The sequence below is a fragment of the Cryptomeria japonica genome, chromosome 7 (genome assembly GCF_030272615.1).
Source record: "Cryptomeria japonica chromosome 7, Sugi_1.0, whole genome shotgun sequence".
Taxonomy (NCBI): Eukaryota; Viridiplantae; Streptophyta; class Pinopsida; order Cupressales; family Cupressaceae; genus Cryptomeria; species Cryptomeria japonica.
In genome coordinates, this window is record NC_081411.1 from 815,847,288 (window position 1) to 815,864,851 (window position 17,564).

General features: G+C 36.4%; 1 protein-coding gene across 2 annotated transcripts in view; it reads right to left on the reverse strand.

The window, feature by feature from the left end:
- Positions 1 to 2,726: 2,726 nt before the first annotated feature.
- The window catches only part of LOC131041805 (serine/threonine-protein kinase TIO), a 114,222-nt gene continuing 99,384 nt past the window's right edge, over positions 2,727 to 17,564 (reverse strand). For both annotated transcript variants that reach the window (XM_057975020.2, XM_057975019.2), the window contains exons 13-23: positions 17,412 to 17,561; positions 11,007 to 11,148; positions 9,580 to 9,751; positions 9,269 to 9,367; positions 8,614 to 9,159; positions 5,170 to 6,369; positions 4,648 to 4,881; positions 4,372 to 4,515; positions 4,126 to 4,206; positions 3,854 to 4,042; positions 2,727 to 3,734 (exon numbers count right to left, since the gene is read on the reverse strand). In XM_057975020.2, coding sequence (XP_057831003.2) covers positions 3,471 to 3,734; positions 3,854 to 4,042; positions 4,126 to 4,206; positions 4,372 to 4,515; positions 4,648 to 4,881; positions 5,170 to 6,369; positions 8,614 to 9,159; positions 9,269 to 9,367; positions 9,580 to 9,751; positions 11,007 to 11,148; positions 17,412 to 17,561 — 3,221 coding nt within the window. In that variant the 3' untranslated portion in view covers positions 2,727 to 3,470. The remainder of the gene's footprint in view (positions 3,735 to 3,853; positions 4,043 to 4,125; positions 4,207 to 4,371; positions 4,516 to 4,647; positions 4,882 to 5,169; positions 6,370 to 8,613; positions 9,160 to 9,268; positions 9,368 to 9,579; positions 9,752 to 11,006; positions 11,149 to 17,411; positions 17,562 to 17,564) is intronic.

Here is a 17,564-nt window from a genome sequence, read left to right on the forward strand (position 1 = left end):
CACGTAATGCAACTTAAATGTTTTTCAACACTTAGTTGTATTTTTCCACTTTTGTAATCTTTAGTTGTAATTTTGTTGTGACAAGTTACATGTAAAAATATTTTTTGTAAAAAGCAAGTTACTCATTACTTGCACTTTTGTAATTACATGTAAGGCAACTACAAGTTGTGTTCAATTAGGACTGTAGTTGGAATAAGTCTTAGTTAGTTATTGAATAAGTCTTGGTGGTTGAGAGAATCTCTCAAGTTAGTTAGGATCCTCCCACCTTTTTCTCAAGGCTCCTCTTCTATAAATACTTGAGGGATCTATTGTAATTTTTATTTTTTGGAAAGCAAGCAAAAACACCGTCAAATTTACAGCGAAGAAGTCTTTGAGCTTTCATGTGTAAATCCAAGAATTGAAAGGAATAGAAGGAAATTGCTCAAGCTTTGAGTCTTTAATCTACATTCTTGAGTTAGTGTTCTATATTATTTTTCTTGCAAGTGTTCCTAAAGAGCTTAATCACATCTGATTTGCAATCTTTGTGCTGCAAGTAGTTGAGTTTAATATCGATTAAAATAAATATTTTGTTGAGAGAAGTTGCAAGTCTTTGTGCTTTCACTTGTTCTTAGGAGAATTTAGGAGTAGATTTTGTGGGAAATAGTTGTGAGTCTTTGAGCTTACACTACTTCTCATTGTTTTAAAGAAGAAAATAATAGTGTTTTCCAGTCTTTGAGTTGTCATAACTTGTTCTTTATAGCATTAGTGTAGAAAAGGGTAGATAGGATTTTACATAATCAAGTCTTTGATTTTGATATTGTTGTCTCGTCCCGAAGGAAGTGATGGAAGTCTTTGCACTTTCATGAAACTTCATTTCCTTTCTCTCATTTCATTTGAAAGTGGTTATTGATGTTTATATTCAATTGCTATCCTTTTCTCCTTTTCTGTGAAAAGAAAAAGGATATTGTCTTTCTTAAAAGAAGAAAGATTGTTGTCCCATCCTATTTTATTTTCAAAGTTGTAGTTATATTGGGGGAGTCTTCCCTTAATTAGGAGAGTTTTACTCATGTGCTGTGGTTGAAACCACAATTTTGTATATTTCCCCAAGTGTACAAAATTTTCAACTAACAATATCATCGCTCTTTTTTGGTACAACTTCATCCACACACATCTATTTTTTATTTTAAAATGTGCATGCACCTAAATATTATGAAATATGTAACAATTATAAAATCTCATCCATTTGCATAATTATACTAAAGCATCTTGTGCATTATCATGGAAGGGTATGAATACTACACAAGGTTTTAATTATTTGGTTTTGTTTGCTCAAGGATAATTCACATTAGATAGATCTTTAAAACATCCTCCTAAATAATTTTAGCATATGGCATATAGTTAAGCTACAAGATATAGATCAACAAATTGTCACAACGCTCACAATACCTCTCAAGGCTAACAAAGTGGCTATATATCATATTTTTCTCTAGGTTGCCACTACAATATTAGTAAACTTGTCTTGTTCAATATCCTAATGATATTAAAATCTACAAGTTCGGAGATTTTTATTATGAACCATGACAAGGGACTAAAATTGTCCATTGTTGAAAAGAATCCTAGCTCCTATTTCTGTTACATGCCTTATTTCCCTCACTTCCCACTTAAACTTCTATTACCATGACTTCTCAAAAATTTATCCCTCAACCAAAAGTTGCTTAGATTGTGTCATTGACTTCTCTTTAAAATATTTTGAGCACACACCCAATTCCACTTAATATACCCAAGTGCCAAGTCAAACTAGTCTTCTCATAATTCTCCACTTCTCCATTGTTACGCAAACAATAAATCTCACTAAAAATCTAACACCGTGCCTTCATATTTGGTAACAAATCTTTCAAAAACAATATGGAACCAATATATAAAGAATATGGACCAATAACTCATTTGTCTAAAAGACTATTTCTACATTAAGAACTTTTTACATACCAATCATATAAGATACCTACTTCATGCTTTTGACAAAACCTCAAGCTTAGCAAACCATCATCTTAACTTCTCTTTCCATTCCTTTGGAAAATGATCTAATCTACATATCAACAATCTTACACAAAACATTCCAATTCATTCATTATCAAGATATCACCAAAAATATTTTGGGTTTCTTTTACTAGGGCAATAAAGTACTATCCTATGTTTTAACGTTGTTGATAATTTAATTTGGTAAAGATGTTTAAGGTGGTAATTAATGTTTATAACATTTTTCAATTGTTTAGTCTTACAATTACTTGATCATTTCTTTCATCTAGATTGTTGTTTCTTAAATTCTTAAACATGTCTTCATATAAAATTTCATTCATTGATTCTCCTTAAAAAATATTTAAATTTGTGTTCATCAAAAAATAAATATTTGTAATATTTAAAACCTAAGAAATATAATACCAATGTCAATAGTATTATATCAATTAAACTTATTCCACAAATCAAAATTTCTTCATAAATTCACTTTATTATCAACTAAAATTAAAATATATTTTTTTAAAATTGAAATAATAGAACTTATAAATTAAAGTACTTAAATGCTTTTAAAAAATGAAGATTAAAACAATCTTACTTTGAAGATTAAAAAATTTCAAACATTAAAAAACTAAAAAAGAAATGTCCAAAGATATCTTAAATACAATCTTTAGATTATAAATTGTACCATAGTCATGTTGGCCTGGTGGCACTCTTTATGTGGATGGCATTCCTAAGCAAACTGCATTCATGTCTTAAAATGAAAAACCATTTACATTGAACGATGAAAAGTTTCATGAAAACAATAAAAAAATAGCGTCTACAATCATGAACTATTCACCATACGATCAGGGCAAAATGTTTACGTCCTTGCGGTAAACCGGGAATCCCAACGGCTTCAGTCTACATTGATTACTTACTTTCTTTTTCTTAATGAAATTGAATGAACCAGCAATGTTTTGCTCCAGATTTTCCAAAAAATGACAAAAATAATTCTGCATAATACATTACACACGTGCTTGACCAGCACCTGTGAAGCATGATGAATTTCCAGTGCCCAGCTTCGTGGCTTATACCAACCTCATTACCATACAGCTAACTGAACGATAGAAAAACCCAATGTATCTCGAAATATCTCCTAACCTATATATTACTGGTGGAGTTACAGCACAGCTCGAACCAACAACCACAATATGTCCGAACAGCATTGTAATTGAATATCAAGACTCGTCTGGGTCAGCCACAACCACTAATGTGATGATAGCACATATTCCACCTTCCCTCTTCAAGAGCAGTCAATATATTTGGCCTGAAGGTAATTTGCATTTCATGCTTATTTTAGAAGGAAGATGGACTCCTAGTGTTGTTGGGCCATCTTCCAACACTAGTTTGACACCACTTAACCTTTTGGTCTAAAAAGCTGTATGCTAAAAGTCCCAAAGCACTTTGTATAGAGACTTCATATTGCAACAAGTAGATCATTGCGCTGGAGAATTCGAGGCATCAGGAAATCTGTTAGTGATACGAGATACATATTTAATAATGGTCGGATCTGGAGATTGACGGAGGCGCATCAGAACTTGGAAGAACTCAGGTGAGCGAAGGAATTGTCTGCATGGCGCATGGATGCACATATTGCCCAGGGAAAAAAGGGCTATCTTGAGGGGTGACTCACTGCTTGCATCCCTTCTTCCCGGTGTTAAAGCAGTAGCTGAGTAGTCTGATATTACTTTCAATAATGCCTACACATATTACAGGGGAGAAAAAAAAACAATAAAATTGGCCATTTTAATGTGCACATTAAAAAAAAGATCTAAATGGATGTTTTTCTAACATGTAAATACAAGTTCGATGTTCTGACCTGCATGGCACCCTTGGATATTATGTCCTCACATAGTCTGCTTGAATTTCGCACAAGATTGCTTAAAGCACCTGCTGCATTCGCTTTAGTTTTGTCTTCTTCCTCTCCAAGCAAGAGGTTTGTAAGATGTGGTATAGATCGTCGAAGTTGGTCATATAAATAATCACTGTGATAAGCAGCATTGCCAACCTAGTTTTAAGAAGTATTGTCCAATTAGAATCCATAAAGCATAGAATTCTCAATTAGAAGATATTTTCATATCTAAGACGTACCGCAAAGCAGGCAAATTTTCTGGTGCGCCTGTCTGGGTCTGCACATCTATCTATGAGAAGATTAATAATATCATGCTTGAGCTGCAAACACAACATTTGTCAGTGTGCTTTCCGATAACAAAATTCATGAAAGCTTGCATTCCTAAAGTGACAGATCCCAGAGGCAATAAAGGAAAACGGACTGTCAACCCAACGAAGGAAAATGGAAGAGAAATATTGATCTTCTAGTTCAAGAAAATAACTTACAAGAAAGTCATAGAAATAAGGTGTGTGACGACACATGTTACCCAAGGCACTGCAAGTTTTCGAACGTATATTGGCATCATCATGTTTCAAGAAACATTTCATAGTACCAAACAAATTTGCTTTTTCTATTGGTTCGTAGAAGTCCTGGATCAACCATCAAAAGGTATCAAAACTGTGAAAGCTAAACGAAGTCCTTATTGTAAAAGGTTTCATTTACTATGAGAACAAAACGTGGACACAAAACTAAAATGCAAACATAAGAAGCATGAATCTTACTTTTGACATTCGAGCCAAGTCCGAGATGATCATCAAAAGATCCAAAATGACCTCCTTAGGACATGCGCTATCAAGCATCATCCCTATTGTGCTGGGGCTCAGGAGCCTGCTTTTGACAAGCTCGACAGCAAGTGTCTTCGAGCTAACCATTTTGGCAATAAGAGCAACGGGTCTTCCATAATCTGTTGCTTCCAAATATTCCAAGCACTTCAGAAGAGGAGCAACAACACCAACCTGGTTTTGACCAAGAGATAAAATGCCTGAGTTTAAGTAATTCAAAATCTCATTTGTAAAAGAGCCTAGGAAAAACTAACCGATGTTAGACTATTCCCAACCTTTACATGCTCTTCATAACATGTCCTGGGAACATTATTATGTATAAGAACTTCTTGATAATTAAATGGTTTATCTTCTATGTCAGTTACCTAAAAAAGGAAAGAGAGCATCTAGAAAAAACAACAATACCATGCATGTATTTTTCTTAAACTTTCTAACTATAGCTTGTGTTAAGCTGTCTCAAACCTCAAGAAGCATTTGTGAATACTGGGTCATACTAGCAGAAACTGCCTTTATGATATCCACATTTTCACTGCCTACTCTTCCCCCGGGAGAGGTTGAGTTTAGAAGCAAACCACTACTGATGGATGCAGATGTTGATGGTAAACCAGGAGATTGCTGAGAGATGATAAAAGGAAATGCCAAAATATTAATGATTTCATTCACTAAGTTTCTCAAACCAGCACTGCCCCCACCATGCCCATCCCAAAATTTCACATACTTGAGATGCGATTCATTCATCAATCCTATGATTAAACTAAGAGGCTCTCTCTTTAAAAGAATATCCCGGAATGCGCCACCAGTTAAGCACTGTGCTATTACTGACAATGCCCACACAACACCTGTCGGAGAGAAGCCAACCTTATCCTCTAAGCAACTACCTACTTCATGATTTATCTTAGCAGGCCCATCTGCCAACAGAGAAATAAGTAGACTGGGAATACTATGTGAGCAAGCTTGCTCTACAGCCAGTGGTCCTCCCCATTTAACTCGTGCTTCGAGTAAACCAACACAACCATCTCTCAGTCCATGCCAATGTGTGAGCATGTCATTTCCGCTGCTTACCACAGCCCGCTCATCTTTCCTATCGCATGCCTTTGATTCTGAAACAAAAGGTAGCCCGAGATGGACTCGTATTGTGTTTGTTGGAGGAATCGAAGCTAATGCAATTTCAGCTACCGATGATGAGTTGATAGGTCCATGTGCATCATATTCAAGGGACAGGATGGATGCCAAAGCTAACATAGCTGCTACACGGCGATGTTGAGGAAAAGCACCAGTTGACCAATCATCAGAAGAATATAGTTGTTTAAGTACTTGAAGACGAGATCGCTGTTTTGGTTGAGATGCAGTCAAGGCACAGGAAGCATTACGCCTTCCACACAACTTCAACCCCTGTGAAATGGTTGCAAGAGTAAGACATGTATGTAGAATAACAGCATCTTTACTGGAATATCTGGCTGCATTATCTGATTCATTAGATTCATTAGAAGGTGATTCTTTATTGGAAGTTGATTTACTGTGTAGCGACAGCAATTGAAACATAGTCCCAACAACAGTTCCATCTCCACCTCCATTCACAGCACTAGATACAGGCTCTTGAACTGGTATACCACATAATACATCACAAGCAGATGCATTGTAAATGCAGCAACGCATCAGAACCTGAATAAGTCATGTGCACACTTTGGAATCAGTGCAAAATTTGAGTGTATATAAACTCAACTAGCAGATTACTAAATGAAAAACTCTTTAACATTCAATATTGTTTATATGCATACTTGGACTACATGATATTAAGTACCACAATAAAAATTAAGTTAGTTCATATAAAAGAAAAGTTATTTAACAAATTACAGAAAAGCTATTTAACAAATTACTGCAAATATTTGCGTTCTATGGCAATTAATACAGTAAACTGGGGAGAAAATGAGTACCATTCAGCAGGGCTTTTAATACACCTTACAAGAAAAGATAAATATGCAAAAGAAGGCACAAGGGAGTGATAAGGAAAGACTATACACTAAGTTGAACAAATCGAATATGAACAATTCACTTAGCTTTTGCGTGTCCATGGAGAGTTCCTTGTCTGAAAAATATAATTTTACAGAGTCTTTGAATCATTCCTTTCCAAAATATGAAATTATTATAAGAAGACTTCTGGAATAGATGATTATATCATCTTCGTATTCAAGAGGTATTATCTACATTCCTAGCAACAAAATATAGCATGACCATGAAACATAGGCTAAACGAATTAGACTAATGACCCTGTTCGAAAAACTTTTGCCACATCAGTATACTGAGAAGAGATGTGTGCTTCAAAGTCAACACAATGGACCACCTAAGTTACCAGAAATGAGCAACAGATTTTCAACAGGAAATATATGGCTAATGGAGGGCTTGAAAGGTTTGACAGAAAATGGTCGTAAAATCATTAACAAACACCTATGTTGCCTAATTCTTATTTTCAAATTGCTGGTCGTAAAATCATCTGTCACCTGGTAAACTTATAAGGAATCAATGTGCAGAACTTAAACCAGTTGTGCTGATTTGCCCCTGGTGGTTGTTTATTCAAGAGGCACCTTTGTATCTTGCTCAACAACTTCAATCCGCAGCTCAACATTATCAATATCGATTAACCCCATATCCTACTGAAGCCCATTCAGTATTTAGGTATTACTTGGGATTAAAAACAGAGACTTGAACAAAAAATAACCAGATCCTCCACCCTTTTCATGCCTAATAAGTTATGCGTCATCGAATGAATGAAGTGTAATCACCCTATTTTCACTCACAGGTAGACAAGCTGATCAATTTATTAAGTGAAATTAAATATTACAAAGTTGAAACCTGAAACATCGAAATCAATTTTGACTTAATAAGTCATTGAAACCTAAGTCACAGGATACAGCGATTTTCATGGATGAGGTTCGAATTTAATCGAATTTCAAACTTATATAAAAAAAATCGAATTTAATCGAATTTCCTCTATAAAGCACTGCTATCCATCTCTAAACACAACTCAGCTGGTCGTGGGTATTCTTTGTATATGCTTTGTATCTATTGGGTCATGGGTGTCTGCAACTGCTGGGTCGCCCTCGGATTTTCTCCAACAAGGGTCACTATTCTGATAATTTATTAGAAGTATGCATATATTTAAAAATAAACAAAATTATAGAAGGCGAATTTGATCCGAATTTTTTTTTGAATTTTTCCCTTGTCGAATTTCATCCGATTTTCATGGCTGTCGAATTCGAATTCGAATTCGAACCTTGTGACTTAGATTGAAACTAACAACTAAACTTAAAAATTGAATAAACTAAACAGAAAACACAAAGAGCTAACCATTTTAGCATAGATGCTCTTGCCCCATACTGCATGATTCAGTATACGAGTTATTAACTTATTGTTAGCTTATATTTTTTCTTAAGCTAGACTCTGAAGACAAGTTGGCCAAAGCCCCTAATCAATGAAGTTAGTTTAGAATGCCAGTCTCCAAACATTGTTTGGTGTTAATCCTTGTCAATCCTAGGCCTATATTCATTTGTAACTCGCACCATCTGGTTGGTGTGCAAACATGATCATACTCCAGCATTGATTTATTGTAGTTTCGCATTGTGTCCAGGTATCAAAGTGAATTAATATGCAACAAGATAACTATAATAAACAACAATGCATTGACCAGTATTAGGTATATAAACCACTAATATGATAAAGTGATTAAAATCACAAGCCAAAGGTACCAAATTTCACTTCAAGACAGCTTAGTAAACTTGAATATAAATATAAGTTTATAAAATTTAAATAAGTGAACAGTATTACAAACAGTGATACAGGCAAAATATTAAGTATGCTAACAAGAATTAAAAGTTCAGGATAATATGACAAAATAGAAAATACAAGTACCTGCATACAAGAGGATAGGGCAAATTCTGATCCTTGCAGAAGTGCATAGCAAAAGCCAAACTGCATTCCCTTTGACTTCAAAAGCCAACTTGTTACAGTTTCCACAACTCCTAAAGATGCATCCTCAGCTTTCAATTCTTCAATAGGATCTTTAGTATCTAACAGCTCCAAAGCATAAGCTTTGAATGCATTAAGTGGAAATATGTGTTTCTTGACTTTTCCAAATGCATAATTCAAGGAATCCATTAATAACCATAGTGCTTTACATGCCTCAGAAGTTGCAGGCGCCAAATTGCAGGAACCGGACATTAGGTTTGTTCCTGAAGTAGCCAAACATATACATAGATGATCAGCAGTTCCTAAGGCTTTTGCCTGCCCTAGAATTTGGCTAATAGCATTTTGTTCTGTTGAAAAACCAGATATAGCCGAAGCTGCTTCTGGAAAAGGCGATTTCCTAAGCCCTGATGCAATTCGTGCAAGCATGACATTCACACAAGCAGTTGACTCGTACAACACTCTAGATGAGTCATGTACATAATTGACAGCCTGCACATTTTTTTGAATGGCATTGTAGCAAGAAGTCAATATTTACTAATATAAAACATGATTCTTTATTGTATCTGTACAGTACCATAAAAATGTAGTTCACAATAACCTGTGCATAAATCCGAAGCAATGCAACACAATGCTGCAGATATGAGCTCTCTATTCTGCTTCCACCCAAATCCATCAGTTTTCTGAGAACTGCTAAACCCTGCAGAAAAGTACTGTTATTGTTTCTTTTCAGATTAAATGCATAATAGGAGCATAAGCTTTAAATCAGATTCAGAATTATTGTAATCTAAAACTAACCCTAATCTGAACCCAAACAAAGTATTTCTATATAAGAAAAATACTATACAAGCATCTGATAGTTGCCCTTCATTCTGTTTAAAATATCCTAGGATAAGAGCAATGCAGAAATACCTTTGTCAGGCAGCCAGTAAGCTGTGAACTAGATGCACTTAAGGTAGCAAGCACAAGACCAAACACAGCAGGTATAACATCATCCACAACCGACTTTGGATGAAGAGCTCCTGCAGCAAGTAAATTTGAAATAACCCTCAATGCCTGGTTCACATTTGCACAAGCCTGCTCACTGCAGAAATTCATATGTATATATTTGAGTAGTTAGCCATGAGTACTTGGTTTAAATCGAAACACACACCAAATTCAAGAGCAAAATGACAAGGGCCATGACATGAAAGTATAATCAGCGGTGTGTGTATCGACAGTACAATAATGTTAAGGTCATGTTTGAAAGACAAATAATGACAAAACATCTCTTGAAAATTCTCCTAGAAAACATTTGGGTTTTCAAACTACATAACATTATTCTGTTACAAAGTGTTCTTTGAGCTACTTAAAACACAAAGGGCAACTATTGATCTGACTTTTGCTAACACTACAAGTAAAAACATTGTAAAAATGTTTGATGTAAAACTTATAATGGATTCCTGCTTATAAAGTTATAGGTTATATACAAATATACAATCTAAATAGTCAAGTGCAACATATAATTACAGCTGGGAAATTGAAAAGGTAATCAAATATGGACAGTTTCTGCTAATAGAATTTCCAGCTCAATAGACAGAATCAATGGTTGTGATCCATACCATCTAAACCCATCCACACATAGTTATAACTAAAAGACCTAAAAAAGGAAAATTCATAGTTGTATACAAACATAGGATCTAAATACTTAGATATATCATCTAGTTAAAGCTAGGAAATCAGAAAAAGTGATCAAATCTGGACAATTTCTGCTAATAGAATTGCAGCTCAATAGACACTAACTCATGGTTATAAATCTTACCATCTAAACACACTGTCATTGTGCATTAAGTGGTAGATTTGTATGCAACTTAACAATTTATTTCTTAGAATCATTTATTTATTGTTTGTTCAATTCAATATTCCTCTGGACATTGTTTGCATTAAATAGCTGATCTCTACTTTAGCCAGCTAGAAGGTGTCATTTGTGTGTATTTCAATCGACTTCTTTATTGTTCAATATCTGAATATCGTGCATCCAACACATGACTTTAACAGTTTGGTGCTTCTATCCAAGGCAAAAAATTTAGGTACGTAGTCATATAGTTTCATGCAAAACCCTCTCAATGAATATTGTGTGAATATTTTTATATCTTGTCTATGTTTTTGGTCCAAATCAGTTTAGCTTAGGTTTAGGTTTAGTTTAGATCTCAAAGATCTTGTCCTTCTAATTTAAAGAAAAGTTATACCATACACACTATTCCCTTTTGTGTTGTCTTGGAAAAGACAAATAAAAACAATAACACGCACACACAAAAAGTTGAAACAATAAGGCTATTTACAAAGGGTTAGCATGTTACCTTGCAAGGACTGCTGTGCCTTTGACATTAAAGTTTTTGAAAGAATGCAAAATATTTGCTAGAGCAGCACGATCTTGGCCAATTGCTTGTGCTCCCTTAACTGTGCGAGAGTTACTCTCCAACTTATCAAGCACTGAAATTTCTGCAAATAGACCACAATAAAGAAAATAATGATTAGACAAAAGCATCAAGTTCCTGTATGTACAATCCAGACCACCACACTTGAAAAAATATATATGGTGGATTCAACATAGATATATCATATATGTATAGCAAATGTAGAAAAACTTGCATGTTGCCAATACTTTTTGTCTGATAGAATAACCACAATTTTCAAATCCCAATAAGGTGCACTTTTGTTTAAGCATTATAAATTTAATGGAAATTGAAAAAACTGAATATTTGATCTGTTCTCATAAGCAATATGCATGCCATATACACTGTTACCTCGAATGTATCCATAAAATTTTGTGATTGACGAAATTAAATGAAAAAGAAAATGGAAGATAAAGAGCACCATACATGTTTTTATTCCATAACCATGATCACACCATAAAAACAAGTGGTAAACCTCAGCAAATGGTAACAGTTTGATGTACAAAATTTAACATATGCAAAATGCACCCCAAGGTGTGAAATAGAGAGTATTTATAAAAGATTGGAGACCTGAATAGAAGTGTTTCTTCAACAAATTAAATACTATATATCCTGTTTCCAGGAATATCAATCCAAACTATTCACAAATATAGACTGTACAAAACCGCAACTGTGTCATTTATAATGAGAAAACATAGTAGGCAATCTAAAAATTTATCTGGGGTCATGTTGTGACGTATTCACACATCGCCCCATTGCAAATGGGGACCCCTGCTTTTTGCTCTCTAGGGTTTGTTTTTTGGGTCTTTTAGGGTTTTTGTCTTTTAGCTTTTGCATGGTGAGTGCTGTCAGGAGGATCACTGGATAGCAGGCTCTGCTTGAGCTAGGGTGAGTCAGTTGATGCTCCAAGTTAAGGGCGTTTTTTAAGGTCTTCCTTAGACTTGGATTTGCTGGTGGTGTCCCGTTTGAGTTCGAGGAAGTCAGTGAGTGGTTGAGCAAATTTGGCTAAGGAATGGAAGGAATAAATCAAAGATCTAGCCTAGGACAAATTCAAGTCAGTTTGAAGGTGAATTGAGCCTAGAAAGGTGAATTTCGCTCCTGACCCTTCCAAAGGGTCCAGAGCAAAATTCATGTAAAACCCTATTTTCCACAAAAACTGGAGCTATATGTCAACCTAAAGGAGAAATTTGCATGATCATGAGGAAAGGAGGCCTAATGAAGTTTGTCCAAGGTGTGTGGAGGAGAAAATATGTGAAAAATTGGCTCAAAAGGTGAATTTCGCTCCTGACCCTTCCAAAGGGTCCAGAGCGAAATTCATGTTTCCTCTATTGTGCTTCTTAGCTTGACCAAGTTAGGAGCTTCTAAGGCATGATTTGGTAGGTTTTGGTGCATATTTGCCTTGAAGAGGAATTTTTGGATCTCAAGATGATGAAAGCTAGCCTCAAATGAGGATTTCGCTCCTGACCCTTCCAAAGGGTCCAGAGCGAAATCTTCCCCTTTTGCCTTCCTTTGACCTTAAAACCTAGTCTGACCTTGCCTGGACCCAGTTGGGTGATGGAATATTTTGGTAATGAAAGAAGGAAGTTGAATTGATCCAGTTTGATGGAGAATGGAGTGAACCAAGGTGGGATTTTGGCCAAGATTGTGATTTTCGCTCCTGACCCTTCTAAAGGGTCCAGAGCGAAAATCCTTATACACCTCAATTTATCACTTGTCAAGACCAAATTTCTAGTTTTTGAGGCATGTATGGAGGTGTTTGTGAATGTTCTAACCTTAGGAGGTGAGTAAAGGTGGATGAGGTGAAGATTTTAGCCAAGAATGAGAATTTTGCTCCTGACCCTTCCAAAGGGTCCAGAGCGAAATTCTTGAAAACACTCATTTTTCCTTTAGCCAAAGTCAGGGCCAAGGTGGAGATGCATGAGGAAGGATCTTTGTTTGCCTCCCAAGGAGGGTGAGAGTTGGAAAAGTCAAGGATCAAACCCAAAACATGATTTTCGCTGCTGACCCTTCCAAACGGTCCAAAGCGAAAATCTTTGTAGCCCATTTTTCCTTCCCAATTTTGGCTAAGTGTTGGTTTCTAGGGCATGTTTGGGGTGAATTGGTATGTTTTTTGCCTTGAGATGGAGTTAGTTGATTTTGAAGAGCAAGATTTTGGCCTAAAGGAGAATTTCGCTCCTGACCCTTCCAAAGGGTCCAGAGCGAAAATTCATCATAAACCTCATTTGCTGCCTTGAATGGTCTTGAAACCTTGTTCCTTAGGTGGAAAATGGTCTAACTTTGCTTCTTGAAGTGGTTTGAAGTTTGAAAAGTGAGTAATCTAGCCTAGAATGAGATTTTCACTCCTGACCCTTCCAAAGGGTCCAAAGCGAAAATCTTCTTAAAGCTCATTTCCTCCTAAATTTGACTAAATTTTGATTTGCAGGGTATCTTGAAAGGAAAGATGGACATCTTGTAGCCTTTGGAATGTTTGAAAGCATTGAAAAATGAAGGATTTTGGACCAAAAAGGAAATTTCACTCCTGACCCTTCCAAAGGGTCCAGAGCAAAATTCCTAAAAACTCTTATTTTGCATTGAAGGAGGTCAAGTCCTTGGTTTTTTATGGCGTGGATGGAAGTGAAGTAGCTTGTCTTTGTCTCTTGAGATTGTTTTGAAAGGGAGAAATGAAGAATTTAGGCCAAGTCAAGATTTTCGCTCTTGACCCTTCCAAAGGGTCCACAGCGAAAATCTTCCTAGGATGCATTTCTTTCCTTGTTGAGCTAAAATTTGATGTCCAAGACATGATGAGAAGGAGAATGAACATTTTCTAGCCTTTTGAGGTGAATGCAACTTGAAATGACGGAGGAATACGCCTAAATTAAGAAATTTGCTCTTGACCCTTCCAAAGGGTCTAGAGCGAATTTTCTCTAAATCACCTTTTTTTCCCAATTTTGTGCCAAGCCAAGTGTTGACTAGGGCGAGTTTTGATGGGAGAGGTCCTCAAGAATGACTTTGACTTAGCAATGATTATCAAACTTGAAGGAATTGAGCCAAAAAATGATTTTTGCTCCTGACCCTTCCAAAGGGTCCAGAGCGAAAATCTTAAAACCACCTATTTTCCTTGCAAGTCTAGTCAAGCGTTAGGTTTTCATGGCTTGGATGGGTGCGAGGAGAGGTGTTCTTGCCCTGTTGAGGTTGATTGAGGACAAATGATGAAGGAGTAAGCTCAAGTCAAGATTTTCGCTCCTGACCCTTCCAAAGGGTCCAGAGCGAAAATCCCAATTCCACCTATTTTCTTTGCAAGGCAAGGTAAAATTTTGATTTTCATGGCCTAGAGAGGAGTGAGGCAAGGTGTTCTAAGTCTTGGAGGTGATTTGAAGTTGAAAGGATGAGGAAATAACCCTAAAACAAGATTTTCGCTCCTGACCCTTCCAAAGGGTCCAGAGCGAAAATCCTAAAATTTACATATTCCTTTCACATTTATGCTAAACCATGCCTAGGTCAAGGTGAAAGATGCCCTTGAGATTGCCCTTGAGTTGATTGTTGTCTCCGGAAATGATGATTTTGGGCTAAAGGAAGAAATTCACTCCTGACCCTTCCAAAGGGTCCAGGGCGAAAATTCTTCAATCACCTTTTTCTCCTTGCAAATTAAGTCAAACTGGAGTTGGATGAGAAAAGAGAAGTGTTTCCTTGCCTTGTGAAGTGATTTGAAGTTGAAATGATGGAGAAGTGAGCTACAAATAAAAAATTCGCTCCTGACATTCCAAAGGGTCCAGAGCGAAATTCTGGATAGGTCCTGTCCCTGGCTAGGTTTTTGAGTGAATTTGACTTTTTAGGCCTTGTGAAGATCAAACCAATGTTGCCAAGTTGGGAAGTGGATTCAATGTGGGGGAATCCAAATGAATTGAAGTGAAGGAGATGAGGAATTAAGACCTAAAGCTTGAATTTCGCTCCTGACCCTTCCAAAGAGTCCAGAGCGAAATTCTTAAAACCTCCATTTTTGCCCCAAATTTACATCAAGCTTGGTGTTGGTTGAGAATGAGGACGTCCTTGGGCATGTATCTAAGCAAGTATGATCACAAGGTGAGAAGAATTTGAGCCAGGAATGCAAAATTTGCTCCTGACCCTTCCAGAGGGTCCAGGGCAAAATTCTTATGAAGCCTGTCCTTGGAAAGAATCTTGAGCAAACTTCATTTTGATGTCTTCTTGTTGATGATTTAAGGTATAAAATGCTATGTCGAAATGAATTTATTATGTGTCCTTAATCATCTTTTGGGTTTGTTTTGCAGAGGAAAGAAGACCATAACAAGGACGACCTTCTCCAATCCAGCATCATCAAGGACGACCTTCTCCAGCCTAGCATCATCAAGGACGGCCTTCTCCAATCCAGCATCATCAGGGATGACCTCTTCCAGTCCAGCATTCAAAGGAAAGGTACATCATCCATCCTGCACATCAAAGACAAAGGAAGATAAAGCAAGGGTTCGTTGAAGAAGCGGATAGTTTCAGAAGAGTTAATTAAAGCTAGCTTCACAACATCATCAAATTCAACATCAACCAAGTTCCGAGTGTCAGGCAAGGTGGCATCGCAGTCATCACTCCTCCATGTTGGGTTGATCCACCTCAACATGTACACGTTCAATGTACCTGACTCATCAAAGATGACACAAACTTCAATGTACCTACCCCGGCTATCCATTGGTCGAATATTCCAGAGAAGACATGTGTCCAAATAATGCAATCATTTCATTGGCCAGAATTGAGTTTGTTGTAACAAACCCTAATTAGGGTTTTCATTGTAAAATCTCAGCCATTGATCTCAAATTGATCTGAGCCATTGAATTGTATTGAGGGCGCTATATAAGCCCTGGCTCCTTATTTTCTAAGGCTGATAGTTAGTCAGGAGTTAGAAGGTGAATAGTTAGAAATAGTGGATAAGTCAGTTAATAGTATAGTAATTAGAGTAGAATAGAAAGAGAAGGCAAAGATTGTTGCCAAGATGTTGTTGTAAAAGACTTGTAAACTTCATTGAAGAAATGGTGAAATCTATGGGTCGATTCAACAATTTGCATGGTCTCTATACTTCTCAGATTTGATTTCATGTTATTAGATGAGTGGAAGAAATGTGTTTGATTGATGGTGAAATTCGTATATCCATACTACTAGCAGTTTGTTGATTGCAGACTTGCCTTGTGTAGTCAACTGGAATCATTCAGCTTAAGCTTAACTTCAATTGTCGCTTCTTCATTGACATGCATCAGCCTGATGGTGTCTATGCCTGTAGCAATGGTCTGAACATCATAAAGCTTTCCTCCGAAGATCGCACTAACCTTGTGGAGATGGTCCCGGGATGTCAAAACAAGACTTAGTTAGAATTTCATCAAAGGTCATTCATTGCTCCTACATTCTTAGTGTCAGAATTAGATCCTTTCCTCGCCCTCATCCTTTTCCTTTTTTTTTCAAAATCTAGACTAGTGAAATCCTGTGTTCCAGTAATATTCAAAGCGAATCAGACGTTCAGTCATCAAGTGTAAGTCCCCTTGTGATTCCAGCAAAATCACATCGTACCGCAAAGAGCTTATCCACGAGTAGAGAACCTACATAACAGAACCTTGAAGTTTCTCCGATTGATCCTTTTTGCAATATCTTTAGCATTCGGAAACTTTATTCAAGAGAGGGTAAGATACCTCTGGGTATTTTATTCTGTGTTTGGTCGTGTACAAAATACACATCAACAGGTCAACAATCTACAAATCACAAGCCAGTCAGACTTCTATCCACATAAATGTTGACAGGACAGATGTCTGACAAGTTGAAACTCAAATATAGAAAGCATATGCTAAGCATAGACGCCAAGTTGATTAAATGTTAACAGCAAAAATTATGCATGCTTTTGTAAGGGCCATTTTGTCCAACATTATGGAAGTCCAAAAAAGCAATGATTGAGATTCATGGGACATATGCTTTCTATGTCCTAGACAGCTGTATTTCTTGTAAGTCGATGATGCAATGTAGAACACTCAACCCAAAAACACTAAAAAGTAAAATTAGAATTCACCCAGTGTTCAGTGTCAAATGATTTGCCCTGGAAGTCCTCATATTATAATTTCCTCTAGTAGGAACAAAAAACAGAACAGAGTAATATCAGTATATTTTAGCCATGTAGAAAAAGAAAAGAAACCTTGAACATCTAATGAGTTTTTCAAATATATACAATATATTCTAGAATGAAAAAGCATATATTTGCTACTTGCAAACTCTAATACAGGATTTGTAAAGCAAACATTAGTTATAATCAGAGCTTACAAATAAATGGGATTATAAGAAACAAACCAGCATCTGAAGGAGCTGGACTTTGAGATGGTAGTGCATTTTGTTGCTGCCGCTGAATATTATCATTTGATGGGCGCGGGACAAGTGCTGGGCGATCACTAACAGGAGTTTCAACAAACTTTTCGCAAGCATCACCTGTGTGTGCCTTTCCTG